This window comes from Schistocerca gregaria, chromosome 1 (genome assembly GCF_023897955.1).
Source record: "Schistocerca gregaria isolate iqSchGreg1 chromosome 1, iqSchGreg1.2, whole genome shotgun sequence".
NCBI classification, from domain to species: domain Eukaryota; kingdom Metazoa; phylum Arthropoda; class Insecta; order Orthoptera; family Acrididae; genus Schistocerca; species Schistocerca gregaria.
The window spans coordinates 230,428,030-230,443,428 of NC_064920.1; the positions used below are offsets into that span (position 1 = coordinate 230,428,030).

Below are 15,399 nucleotides of genomic sequence, written 5' to 3' on the forward strand. Positions count from 1 at the left end.
TTTTTTTATCCCTGATACATTCTTTAGCGCATGCCCCCTTTCATCCTACCGGTGGTTACTGCCGTACATCTTTTCAGTCATTAGAATGACTGATGTAAAATGTACTTTTTGGAGCATGACATAATTTACTGTTTTTGTGCATTAACTTTTTGAATTTTTGAAAACTGTGATTTTTTATAAACTTTTTTAATTTAAGAAAAGATACTCTATGTGTATTGATGAAAATGGTATCCAGATCAAGACCCCTACATCATCTGCCTCATTACAACTATGGTGAGTACTTAACTTTTATTTACAGCATCTTGGGCAAGTAATAAATGCAGCATGTGTTTAATGTCAATTAGTGGTTTAGTTAATACCATTACAGAACTTTTATGTAACTAAACTTAATTAGCCAATTCCCCACAAAACAAAAAAGATGGTAGTACTGTACTAGACTGCCATATCTGCAGTTCTTTTAAGATATTTGTGCATGGAAAAAACCGAGCCTTACATATGCAGAGTACCATAGTTAATGAGAGCATTGTCAATATTTAGTGAATGGCACCAGACACCGAGTATAGTTCTGATGTAAGATAGTATGCAAAGGGCAAATTGTATGATGTGTCATTAATACCTGTATTTGTATGGTTAAAAAAAATGTTAAATAACTTATCGGCAGCTTTTGCTGAGTTGAAATGGGGAGTGCAAACTACAAAATGTGTTAACAGTTGACATAAAATATGCTTTTGCAAAATAAAAGCCACATTCATTGCATGTAATGCAAAGATTATCACTACAAGCAAAGTTTTACCTTGACAGCCAAATATACATAAAGTAAAATGGCTCTTGTTGCATGTACTCTACAGAGGGATGCAGCTCACAGGTGCCCATAATTTTTTCCCCTCTAATTTAATGCATTTCATGGCTTCGGTGGTGAAAAATTTGATTACATATATTAACAAGTGTACGTCTCTTCTCCTCATTCACCACATTTGAAACATATATCATTCATTTATTTTAAGTTCCTTGCTCCAATACCTTCAAAAATGAAAATATTTATATAACAAAACACATAAAAATTACTTTCCTCTGTCTGTAATCTTCCTTACTGATACATCATTTTAAATTGTTGAACAGTCTAGATCAGTGAAGAAATCTATGGAAAAAAATAGAGACTAAATGGAATGCACTTTTTCTTTTTGACTGTACAGAATTTGGTTTTGGACTAACATATAAATATCTTCTTGCTATGCACTTTGCCTTCAGCTTCAAAAGTGACTGCCGCTTTTTCCAATTGAGCTTAATTGGCCCTGGAAACTCATTTATACAAATTTCACAATTCCCAAGCAAGCTCTCAAATTTTCACACAACCAGCAAAATATCTCAGTGATTACATGATATTCTTCCATGTGGAGCAAACATGGTGGTTTCTAATCAATATCAGACCTCAATAATTTTTAATTTTTTTGTGATGCTGACCAAAGCTTTTTTTTAACATAAAGGTTCTAGAAGACTGAATGATAAGTACAAAGTAATCTCTATAATTGTTCATGCTGAAATCATGCAACACAAAATCTGCAAAGACTCTACAGATCCTGCTCTCTACTTCTGCAGTTCAGTTGTTCAGATCATTAGCTGATTATTTTTGCAGTACAAAAGCACCAGGAAATTAAACTTTTGTTTAGTTAACTTCAACAGGCATTAAGAAGAAGCAGATCATTGGATGTGTTTTGTGGTATTAAGAATAGGCAAGACCACTGTGTTTGAAGCACTACTGTAATCTGGGTAATGATGACACTCACAGCTACTGACATGACACCATCAGTTAAGGTTACTTCTCAGTCACCACATTCAAACAGAAACCAGTTCTCAGGAATCAAAGAGGAACATCGTTGGCTAGGTGGCAATGTCAAACCCTCAGATTATCACCAAGGATGTTTAGCACGATAGTGACTGTATTGAAACTATGTGATATGACCCAGTGACAGGTTTGTTAGATAATTCATTATCCTTTACTGAACAATAAATCAGGTCTATGTATGAAGTATGCCAAAAGCAGCTTATATGTTGGGCTGCATACTTCAAGCTGTTAAATCTGAAATGGTGCTAGTAGGGCAAGCCTACTAGTAACAGTTACATTATTTAATACTACTCCGGGATATATTACAAAAATTCCTCTGTAAATAATTTAAAGGATTTAAGCATCTATTGTGAAATTATCTACATCTCTACAACAAATTCAAGAAGGACCAGTATTATATGAGTAATGTCCTTTCAGGTATTTCCATCATTTTGGTAAGTTCGTGTACCTGCATTTTCTGAGCATATAAGAGAATGAAATTGCATGTAGAAGGGCAATAGATGAGATAGTAACTCCAAAACTACAGTTAGGGACTAATGTTAAAGAAAGATCTAGGTAACAAACCAGGCAAATGTTTGTTAAGTCTGATGTACATAAGTGAAGATTGACAAAAGAGTAGTGTCATGTAAGTATGCTGGCATGGAAACTTAATGTATTCTGAAAGAACAGATACTTAATGTAATAAATGAATAAATTAAAATAAGACATAAGTAGAAAAGTATAGGTCCATAGAAAATGAGGACAGTATAAAAGATTGACATAGTCAAAGGGTACAACACAGGACAAGAATTATCAACTGGGTGAAACATGAGAATATGGAATGAGTAGTCAACTGTTGCAAATAAGGAAGACTATTTCTTATGTTGATAGACAAGCTGAATGGCAACAAGTACCATGTCTTGTGTAAATAATATTCTGCCAATATAGACTGTAAAAACACATACTTCAAAAAATGGCAGGAAAAGTGTAAGTGAAATATTACTTGAAATCTTCAGGGGGAATAGTAGTAGCACCATCTTTTACCTATATTTTATTGCAAGGTATCTACTTTTCAAGCTACTGGAAAGGGTACAAGTGTAATCTGCACAACTGAAGAGCTACATCTTGTCTTTACAAGGATTCTCTCATAATTCCACATTAGATGTAGATGTAAATGTACCAGTATTTTGGCTTAGTAAAAAACCTTCCTTCAGCCCCGGATTTTTTATGTGTTTCTGTTTGTGATCTTCTTGTGCTATCTTTCTAATATTTTACCTATAGTATGTAACAATATTCACAGAAAAAAAACATTAAATCTCTCATAATGGCATTATTGTATAAAGAATTTAAAATAAGCATATGAAATTCAACCATAACAAATAATACCATTTCTAAAGCTGTAAATATAATTTCTGCATTTACCGAGTTTGCCTTAGTAGCAGAAAATATAAAATTCTAATCCATATTGAAATAAAACTGGATTTTCAGTTGCCTAGGTAAATTTTAAATTTAATGTCCTTGTTTAGGCAGAGGAAACCATACTACAAATTAAGATCAAAGCTAATGTTCTAACACTATGTAATTCAGAATGTCAAATAACATATCTTACATGTATGTTTTCTAAAATAATAACAACAAAGGACTACAACAATAAGGGTGAAATTTGGAAATATTCGAAGTTTTCAAATGAGTCTTATGTTTTTTCTAAAATTTTATGGCTTAAAATTATTGCACTTTGTGTAATTCTTCATATATTAAAAAAATTCTCTTATTAATGTTGCACATAAATGTTTGAAGAAAAATTGCTGATGAATTTTTTATTTCCTACAGTGCTTCCTGGGGAATCTCGTATTGCCAGAGGTCCAAGACCTGTGAATAGTGGTTACTACAGACCAACAAATGACCCTGTAAGTAAGACATTTGAAAAGCTTTAGAAAATGATTTTAAAGAAAAGTGTATTGGCAGCTGCACAAAATAATGTAAAAATTATGTGGTAAATGTCATGAGGGATAAATAATCTGAACATGCTTGTAGATGTTTGATGAATTTGATTATGTATACTAACACATATTGCAGAAAAAATGTATTGATATGACATCATTTTGCCAGTAAATAAACAATGGACTGGTTTACATGTGAAGTTCCATAAAATCATTGTTTGGAGTATTAGATAAGAGCAGTACCTGAATAGTGGAAGAAAGGAGCAGTGGATGTTTTCACAGTTGCTGTTTGTCTTGTAACATATGAAAACATCTATTAGACTTGTGTATAAGTTCGTAATGTTTTTGCACAAGTCCAATAAACCCAACAGATACACATAAGACAAGCTTTAGTCATCAATAATGTATTCTCCTTCACTATTTACAGCAATCTGCCAACACTTGGGTAACTTTTTCATTCACAGCTGTAGAAATCACATGGTTTTGAGGCAAAAAAAAAAAGAAAAAAAGAAAAAAAAAACATCGAGCCATGTTTGCAGTGCATTTTCATCAAGAAAGGAAGTTTCTTGAAGGTTATTAAACAGAGTGTGGAAAAATTGAAAATATGGAGGCACAAGATCAAGCGAATAAGGTGTGTGTGGAATGACTTCCCAACCCAACTCCTGTAAATAATTTTTTGTCAGTCTGGCAGAATGTGTGCATTAATGTGGAGTAGCATCACTTCACACAGTCTTCTTGGTCATTGTTCATGGATTGCATCTGCAAGACATCTCAGTTATTGGCAATAAATGTCAGCAGCAATGGTTGCACACTTGGGAAGCAATTCAAAGTGCACCACACCATCGCTCTTCTATCAGATGCATAACATTATCTTTTGTGAATGCATGCATGTCTTTGTACAGGGAGTTGCTGCTATGTTTGGTCTCAGCCATTCCTTTCTTTCCCTTATATTAGCATAAAGACCACTGCTCATCACTAGTAGTGATACAGTGTAGAAATGGTCAGTGTTGCTCATGAGTCAACTGATGATGACCAGCAGATAAGAGTATATGGCCACCTGCGGATTTCTGTGATTTGGCATAGAGCATGTGGTACCCACATACCTGATTTTTGAACCTCCCCATTGCAGGCAAATGTCACGTGATAGTGAAATGATCACAATTCACCACATTTGCCAGTCCTTGAGTACACTAATGTGGATCCTGGATTAATGCATTTAAACAATCTCCATCAAACACCAAAGTTTACCTGAATTTGGAGAGTCACTAATGTCCAAATGATCCTCCTTAAAACGGTAAAACCATTTCCTTGCTGTGTTTTGTCCAGTGACATTATTCCCATAAAAGGCACAAATGTTCTGGCATCCTTCACTGCTCTCATCCCTCTATTGAACCCAAAAAGAAGAATATGTCAGAAATGTTCAGATTTTTCTCCACTTGAACTACCAATAAAAAATTAACAATTGATAATTAAACCCATAACAACAGGAACAGCAACATGCAAAACAAAAATGCTATGAATTTATGCACCAACCTAATATATAAGGTAATTTACAACTAATTCCCATATTGCCAGTATGAGTGGATTAGGCCTAGTCATAATTTTCTGTTATCACACTTTGGAGAAGTAAATTGCATGTGGAGTACTACAAAGATTGATACTGGGCCCACTCTTGTTTGTAACCTACATATTTGATCTTCCAGTTACTTTAAAAGACAATTCAAAAACTGTGATGTTGACTCAAGCATACTAATAAAGTGTCCTGCAAGTCAACGTTACCAGACACATCTTGGATGTCAGCTGATTGCTTCTATAAGGGGTTCACAGCTAACATTTTCTCTTAATATCACAACGAATCATATTAGGCAATTTCAAATCAGTTATAAAGAACTGTTAGCACCAGAAGTAGATATTATTGATAATACACTAAATGAAACACATTGTGTAAAATTCCTTGGAGTCCAGTTAAAATGCAGTCAAAACAAAGATAGAATAATCAAGAAGCTGAATTATAAGTGTTTTGCCCCTACAAGCATCTTTCATTGTGTTGATCCAAAGACAAGAGTGTTGGCTTATGAGGTTTGATAAAAAAATGTGGCAAATGAATTTCTTTTAGCAGCAGCTGCTGATGCTACAACCATTTGATGTAATCTGTCTGATAGCTTAATCCATTGAGACAGGCAGCATCAAGTTGGAACATGTTCTGCACCCAGGGGCACTAGAGTGGGGTTGTGTTTACTGCGTCTGTGGTGCGCCGTGGATTTCAAACAATGTGTGAAAGTTAAGCTCTGTTTCACATTGCAAAAAAGTACCAAATAAAATCACGAAATGTTGAAATTGGTGGATGGTAATAATACTGTGACTCTGAAGACTGTTTACAAATGGTATGAGTGATTTAAAAGCAGAAATAAGTCAGTAGAAGACAAGCAATGTTTGGGATGTCTGTTAACCTCAAAAACAGAAGAAAATGTGCAAAAAGTGGCAAAAATCGTTTGTTCAGACAGGCAGATAACTATTCAAGAACTTACCAAAGAACTTGGCATCTCATATACGTCTGTGCAAAATATTTTAACTGATAATTTGCAAATGAGACAAATCAGTGCATAATTTGTTCACTTTTGAGTGATGAACAGAGGAAAAATTGTGTGTCAGCTTGCATGGAGTTGAATGTTTGTCTTTGTTCCGATTTGGGTTTCATGTTAAAACTGTAACTTGAGATAAAACTTGGGCCTATGGGTATGACCATGAGATGAAAATTCAGAAATCTCAATGGAAAACTAGTGAATGTCCTCACCCTAAAAAGTGCATGTCAGTCAAAATCAAAGATCAAACTCATGCTTATTGTTTCTTTTTTTAAATATTGAGAGCTTGGTGTGATCAAGTTCATTCCAATGGGAGCAACACAAGGGTGTACTGCAACATTTGAAAAATGGTGTACAAAGAAAGAGGCCAGAAAAATGGGCCAATGAGTTCCTTGTTTATCATGACAATGTGCTGTGCCACACCCTGCTTTCAATTTGCAACTTTTTAGCAGGAAAAATTGTTCTGTTCTGTCCACATTCACCTTACTCAAGAGATTTAGCACCATGTGACTTCTCACTCCTACTAAAAAATTAAAACAGTGCTTAAAGGAAAATATTTTGACACCATTCTGGATATTGAGATTGCCACAAAAGAGCAACTGAACATCCTTTTAAAAGAAGCCTGCTATAAATGCTTCCAGTCATGGATACAACATTGGGATAAATGCATCACTAGCCAAGGACAGTACTTTAAAGGAGATTAAATCAAACTCCATATAGGCTTATTACTTAGTTTCTAATAAAATTACTAACTACATTTTTATCACGCCTTGTATTTTGCATATTCGCTGTCTTATGAAATTACATTCTGAGCAGTGCACCTATGATTAAATTTAATCCTTGTACCACTAAAAAGATGAGTGAAATAACTAATAGTGTTGGTGATGTTGAGAAACAGCAGAAATCGTTAAAATTAAACAAAGCTTCAGGGCCTGATGGAATTCCTGACAGATCCTATGCTGAATTTGTGGCTGAGTTAGCTCTTATTCTAACTATAATCTATTGTAGATCCCTTGAACAAAAAACCATGCCCAGTTCTTGAAAAAGAGCACAGATCACATCACTCTACAAGAAGAGTGGTTGAAGTGATCCACAAAACTACTGTCCAATATCTTGGCATTGATTTGTTATTGAATCTTAGAATGTATTCTGATCTCAAACACAGTGAGGTATCTTGAACAGAATGACCTCCTCAATGCCAACCAGCATGGATCCTGGAAACACTGACCTTTGTGATTGCACTTTTCTCATGTGACATACTGAAAGCTTTGTATCAAGGCAGTCAGGTAGATGCAGTATTTCTTGATTTCCAGAAAGTATTTGACTCAGCACCACACCTATGCTTATTGTCAAAAGTATGATCATATGGGATGTCAAGTGAAATTTGCGACTGGATTTAGGACTTTCTGGTATGGAGGGTGCAGCATGTTATCTTGGATGTAGAGTCATCGTCAGATGTAGAATCTGCTTCATGTGTGTCCCAGGGAAGTGTGTTGGGACCCTTGCTGTTCATGTTGTATATTAATGACTTTGCAGAAAATATTAATAGTAAGCTGAGACTTTTTACAGATGATGCAGTTATATACAATGAAGTATTGTCTGAAAGAAGGTGCATAATTATCCAGTCAGATCTTGATAAGGTCTCTAAGTAGTGCAAATATTGGCAGCTTGCTTTAAACATTCTGAAATGTAAAACTGTGCACTGCACAAAATAAAAAAAAATAAAAAAACGTAGTATCTATGACTATAATATCAATGAGTGACTGTTGGAATGGGCCAACTCATACAAATATCTGGATGTACAAGAGTGAGTCAAATGAAAACCTTAAATTTGTAATAACAAATCAAAATTTCGTGCCGTTTTCCTGTAAGTTGGTAAGTGTGCTACAAACAGTGTACAGAATGGCCTGTATGTGGCAGCATAGTGCAGATGCACACATACCATTGCAGTATCAGTATAAAGATGGCTGCCCCACTTGCGACTTGCACCAGGGAAGAGCAGCGTTCTGCTATTCAGTTTTTGCGTAGTGAAGGTTTGAAACCAATTGAAATTCATCGATGAATGAAGGTTCAGTAGGGTGATGCATGTTTGTCACAGCAGCAAGTCTATGAATGGAGTAGGAAGTTCGCAAATGGTGTGACTTCAGTGGAAGATGCTCCTCATCCAGGTCAGGCACAATGAGTTGTGACTCCACAGAACATCACAGTAGTTGAAGCCATAGTGAAGGAACACCGCCGAGCTGACACTGAATGACATTGCAGCATGTTTACAGATTAGTCATGGGTCAGCGCACCACATTGTGCATGATATGCTCCAGTTTCACAAAGTGTCTGCAAGATGGGTGCCCCGGCAGCTTATTCCTGAAATGAGAGAACGACGTGTTGATGCTTTTGAAGAACTTCTTTAGCACTTTGAACAAGAAGGTGATGGCTTCCTTGCAAGAATTGTTAGTAGGGACGAAACCTGGGTTCACTTCCACGAACTGCAAATGAAGAGTGCAAGCAAGGAATAGCGCCATTCCTCATCACCAAAACCAAAGAAGTTTCGAAAAGAACCTTCAGCAGGGAAGGTTATGCTGACTCTCTTTTGGGACACAAAAGATGTCATTTTGGAGCATTACATGCCTAGAGGGACCACTGTCACCAGTGCATGATACACAGATCTCCTAAAAAATCATCTGTGGGCTGCAATCAAATCAAAGCAATGTGGACTGCTGTCAGCAGGGGTCTTTTTGCAACATGATAATGCAAGGCCCCACACTGCCTGTGCAACAGTGGCAATCATCACAGACCTGCATTTTGAGTGTCTTCCTCATTGACCATACTCACCAGACCTTGTTCCAAGTGATTTCCATACCTTTAGACCACTCACAGACACTATGGGAGGAAAGAAGTTCAATTCTGATGAAGAGCTACGCCACGTGGTGCATGAAGTGGTTGCACGGACTACCAAAAGAATTTTTTTCTAAAGGAATTTATGCACTTTGTAAACACTGGAGGACTTGCATTGAGCATTGGGGAGATTATGTTGAAAAGTGATACAGCTTTGTACCACTTCTACACAATAAATAATATTTAAAAAAAATATTCAAAGTTTTCATTTGACTCACACTCCCAACACCCTGTAGGGATATGAAATGGAATGATCACATAGTTCAGTTGTGGGTAAGGTAAGGAGTAGATTTCAGTTTATTAGTAGAGTACTGAGCAAGTGCAATCAGTCTACAAAGGAGATTGCTTACAAATAACTCAAGTGACTGGTTCTAGAATACTGGTCAAGTGTGCGGGACTCATACCAAATAGCACTAATAAGGGATATTGAATGTATTTGGAGAAGGGCAGCATGAATGGTCACAGGTTTGTCTGATCTGTGGGAGAGTGTCACTGGAGGAACTGAACTAGAAGACTATTGAAGATAGGCGTAAACTATCTGATAACAAATTTTCAAGAACCAGCTTTAAATGACGAGTCTAGGAATATACAACAACCCCAAATGTATCACTCACATACAGATTGTGAGGGTAAGATTAGAATAATGATTGTAGACACAGAGGCTTTCAGGCTATCATTCTTCCTGTGTTCTATATGTGCACTGAATGGGAACAACCCTAGTAACTGGTACAATGGGACATACCCTCTGCTAGCACTTCGTGGTCGTTTGCAGAGTATAGATGTAGATGTAGACGTAGATGTAGCTGAGGGGTCAGTGTGTCTGACTGCAATGCAGGGGACCCAGGTTCGATTCTCAGTACTAATGGGGATTTTTCATTTGTGTGAGGAATGTGATGGAGTCCATTCAGCCTCATGTTGGCAATTGAGGAGCTACTTTATTGAGAAATAGTGGCAGCAGGTCTGCCAACTCAACAGCAGTCAGGAGAGCAGCATGCTGATCCCACACCCCTCTGTACCACATCCAGATGATGTCACTGGCTGAGGATGGCTTGCCAGTCAGTCAGGTGTGGCTGACAGATCTGTCGCCAGACCAGTGATGCTTTCCTTTCTCCTTACCGGTTCACCTAAAATAAATAAACCAGCAGAAGTGAACAGTAAGAATATCGTGTAAAGTAGATGAGTGTACATCTCACAGACGCATTTTTAAGGATCTTCGAATTCATATGCTCACTTCTTGATACATTTACTCCTTAATGGCTTTTGTCATCAGTTGATCCAGTCCTGTATCCGAGGCTCTTTGTGGGTTAGCCAGTAATTTTACAATGAAGAACAAAATGAATTTAGATAAGATCATTCATCTACAGACAATGTGTTTGTAATTAAAACCATTATAGAAAAACACAGAGAAATTAATATAGAAACCCATATGGCCTTTATCAACCTTGAGAAGGATTTTGCCCTGTGAGCCATGATAACCTATGGAAAATTAAGTCTGAATGTGGATATCCTTATCACATAATAGTGGTAGTGCAAAATCTTTACAACACTATGTGCTTTGTAATAGACACGGACAGAGTCAGTTAGAAGAAACAGTTTTTAACCAAGGTGTTAGAGAAGCGTGTGAACTATCACCTACCCTTTCTAATATTTACATGGAAATATAAAGTAGACAAAGGGATAAAGGTAATGAATGAGGAATATTTGAATGTCATTTTGTTTGCTGATGACATTGTTATTATTTAAAAGAATGAAGATGAACTCCGAACAGCAGTATACCAGCTGAACAATATTTGCAAGAAGTACAACTCCAAAATTTCTAGTAATAAAACAAAAATAATGGCATTTCCAGGAATATATCCAGTCAAATCAAAACTGTTTTGTATAATTCAGTTTTAGAAAAAGTGTCTCAAATCTCTTATTTAGGGTATGCTATAAGTTTTGATTTTGATTCTGATACTGAAAATAAAATATACAAATTCCAAGCTGTCTGTGGTACCATTAGTAGAACATTGAGCCGTAAGGTCCAAAAAGAGACCATCATGAAAGTTTATAAAGTAGTGGCTGTCCCTGTGTTATCCTATGGAAGTGACAGCTAGGTTAAAAAATTCAAGAAAACAAAATTCAAACAGCAGAGATGAGGTTTGTAAGAAAGATAAAGGGCTGCACAAGAAGAGACATGATTAGAAATGAAGATGTTAGAACAGAATTAAATATTTTCAACATGAATGAAAAAATTAAAAATATTGTGAATATTGGAGACAATACCTTATGAGAATGCCAGGTCACAGAATTCCTTAGATCCTGGACTACAAGCCAAATGAGAAAGGAGATGATGGGAGACATAAAAAAGATGGGAATAATTTTGTTTGTGAGTTCGGAACAGGCAACAGCTCCTTGAAGGGAAGAAGAAGAAGACCATGATGATGATGATCATGATGGTTTTTGTTACTGATTAATAAAAACCAGTGTCAGCTATTGTGATCAGTCACAATACGTGACGGAAAAATAATGTTGGTTTAGGTGTTGCCTCCTTATCAAGAGTTCAGAATGGAATCTGGTGGTGAGATATTCAACAAGCTTCTGTCTTAACATAAAACAAGAAATTGGATATTTCTACCAGTTCAAAATAACATTGAAAATGTACATCATTAATGACTTTTTACCAATTATCTGAATCCCTAGATTCAGTGATTAGTTATGTGGCAAGCAGTAGCATTCATTGTAAAGGTGCATGACAGGCAGTAACGTACTGGACACAGGACTCAAGAGTTTAGTGATGTTGGTGCAAATTTTCATTGAAAAATGCTATTTTAATCAAATAAATATGAAGCTATTAATAGCAGAAATATACACAGTATAACTGAGGAGGCAGCAACTTTCTTAAAAGTAAAAGGTTTCTTTCTAGTTTATTTGCTTAATTTTAGATTGTATTAAGGAATAGTGTAATAATTTATTTTTAATAGAGTACACAGATTAAGTTCTATGATTTACTGTCTTTTGTTAATGTAAAGGCTCTCTTGATTCATTCCTCATCCCTGGAAATTCTCTTGATGGCTAGTACCTATGAAACACGATGAATGATTGATACTAACATTTAGTAGTCAGACAGGCTGTGTGTGAAACATTCTAACCAAGATGATTGCAGATATTGACTATGCTCTCTTCGGTGTGGATAAGTGAGCAGCACCTCCATATCTGTGTCCCACAAACCTCTCTATAAATAAGGTTATTTGACAAACGCTGACAACTGTTAGTGTCTGAATGTTGGAATTGGACACTTGAATTTATCCAAGTTGATTCTCCTCACTGGACTGAATAATTTGATTCTGAAATTATTTAATAAGCAGTATTGCTTATTGCTACAAAAATGGAGATGAAACTAGTTCATGATCACTCTTTGTTTTTGAGCCATCAGTCTTCTAAATTGTTTGATGTGGCCTGCTAAGAATTCCTCTCTTCTGCCAACCTCTTCATCTCAGAATAACACTTGCAACCTATGTCCTCAGTTATTTGCTGGATGAATTCCAGTCTCTGTTTTCCTCCACAGTTTTTACCCTCTACCATCTAATCACTATACAAGCTCAAAATGCAGTCATAACAATGTAAAGGATGAGCTATATTTTGAATATAATTTTATGGATATTGAAACAGCACAATATTAGTAAATGCACAATTGTGTAAATAGACATAAAAATTAGCTTTATTGAGCTGCATTATTCACCAATATTTAAAACATTTCTAGGTAACTGTACAAATATGCTAATAGTACTGCAGCTAGAAAATAACTAAAATTCAGTTTTTAAAATTGGTTGAATTTCTGAGGATTAATGAAAATGTTTTTTGATAAAGTTAGATACTAATATCTAATGGACAGTTACAGCAAGAAATCATTAATATAATTGAGAGAGTAGCAGCTTTTTTAAAAGTAATGGCCCTCCTGCTAATTTAATACATTACATTTAGCTAGTGTAAGTACAAGTACTATTAAGCAGTTTAGCAATTTTTATTGTTAATAGAGTGTATTGTTTAAGTTTCCGTCACTTGTTCCACATCCCTGACAGTTCTCCATCTTGATGGGATGTTTGGAACATGAATGAATGAATGTATAAATGATTGAATGGTAGTAAAGCTGAAATATCTGAAACATCATACGAAAATAGAAAAGATTGTAAAATAATGTTCTGAAGCAGGGCAGAGATCATAGTTTTGGATTTAAGGATTAAAAGATATTAGAGTTTTACTGTGAGTAACATCTTACATGGTACACCTTGTGTCACAGAAACTGTTATTGTTGCAGGGTAAGGAATATGCAGAGGCACTGGCCTCTGCAGCGATAGCCACAGCAAATTTCAACATGCACACAGCTGCCCTAGAGGAGAATCGCAAAAACAAGCAAAAGAGAGAAGATGCACGACTTGCATCTGCTGCTGAAGAACGAGATAAGGAAGGTGAATCAGCTACCGATGGTGAATCACAATCTGAGCAAGTACAAAAGAAGCTGGAGGAAGAAGTAAAGAAGAAGGCAGAAGAGGAGGCCAAGAGGAAAGCAGAAGAGGAGGCCAAGAGGAAAGCAGAAGAAGAAGCCAAGAAGAAGGCAGAAGAAGAAGCCAAGAAGAAGGCAGAAGAGGAAGCCAAGAAGAAGGCAGAAGAGGAAGCCAAGAAGAAGGCAGAAGAGGAAGCCAAGAAGAAGGCTGAGGAAGAAGCTAAAAAGAAGGCAGAAGAAGAAGCAAAGAAAAAGGCAGAAGAGGAAGCCAAGAGAAAAGCAGAAGAAGAAGCTAAAAAGAAGGCAGAAGAGGAAGCCAAGAGAAAAGCAGAAGAGGAGGAAGCAAAGAGAAAAGCAGAGGAGGAGGAAGCTAAAAGAAAGGCAGAAGAAGAAGAAGAAGAAGCCAGGAGAAAAGCAGAAGAAGAGGAAGCCAGAAAGAAGGCAGAAGAAGAAGCCAAGAAAAAAGAGGAAGAGGAAGCAAGGATAAAGGCAGAGGAAGAAGAAGCCAGAAGAAAGCAAGAAGAAGAAGAGGCAAAAAAGAAAGCAGAGGAGAGTGAACCTGCAAAGGAAGAGGATATAGAAGATATATGGGCTGGTGTAGACGAGGACATGCCTCGAAAAAAGGTAGTACCTGACGTAGTAGCAGATACTGCAGAAGAGGAGGCACAGCCTGCTGGTGATCAGACAGAGAGCAAGCCAGCAGAAGAGGAGCAAGTAGACCAGGGTCCTGAACCCGTCGTGGAGGAGCCTACCTCGCCCGAGACCCCAGCTCCCTCTGAGAAGCCAGAAATAGAAGAAGTGCCAGCTTCAGAAGAAGAATAGCAGAATTGTTTCAAGAACTGAAAATACATCCCATTTAAGACACTGACAGAGATGTGTTACTTTTCTAAGTGTGTTTGGTTGTTGTTCTCTTTATTGTAAGTTAAGATTCTTCTCAGTGGTTTGCTGGAACTGGATGTAGAGTGTACTCTTTCAGAGGTTTTTTGGGTGTCATTCTGTCGAAGTGGCTGTTGCATTTGTGTTGAAAGTGCCCAAAGCACAAATATTTTTTAAGTGTTGTGAGTTATGGCTTTTTCCTACATACATATCATTCATTCAGGTTCAACCTTTGTTGAGAAATGCTAGCATTTCCCTGTCTATCACAATGTCACATAATTTATTTGTAATTTTGCATTTAATTTTATCACTGCTAATTTGTTACTGCTGTAAGCTATTCTCTAAAAATCATTGAGGTGAAATGCAATTTTCAGTATGGTTGCTCTATGTAGACAATAAAATGTGTATTTATGCATTTTGGTAATAAATACATTATTTTGTCAGTATAAAAGATAGTTTAGTACACAACAATATTTACTTTCATTCCATCTCATAACATTGCTGACCTTATTAAACTTCTGGTTACTATTAGAAATGAGCAGAAATAAAATGTATAGATGCATTAGCAATGCAAAGCTAGTTTATTAATAAACACAAAGAAGTTTGGAGATTAAAACTATAACATATAATTTGAAATTAAGATATAATGCCCAGTCCTGAAACATCACCCTTCATGAGCTCCTCAGATGAAACGTAGAGTAACAATTAATTTTGAGTCTCTTGAAGGAGACATTCTGCTATGAAACAAACTGTACTATGAATTAACATCTAGCAGAAAATACTCAGCATTCAAACAACAAACCT

The 15,399-nt window shown here is 36.3% G+C and overlaps 1 protein-coding gene across 11 annotated transcripts in view; it reads left to right on the plus strand.

The window, feature by feature from the left end:
• The window catches only part of LOC126338177 (uncharacterized), a 116,891-nt gene extending 101,845 nt beyond the window's left edge, over window positions 1–15,046 (plus strand). For all 11 annotated transcript variants that reach the window (XM_050001533.1, XM_050001534.1, XM_050001529.1 and 8 more), the window contains 2 exons: window positions 3,653–3,729; window positions 13,534–15,046. In XM_050001533.1, coding sequence (XP_049857490.1) covers window positions 3,653–3,729; window positions 13,534–14,541 — 1,085 coding nt within the window. In that variant the 3' untranslated portion in view covers window positions 14,542–15,046. The remainder of the gene's footprint in view (window positions 1–3,652; window positions 3,730–13,533) is intronic.
• Window positions 15,047–15,399: the final 353 nt, after the last annotated feature.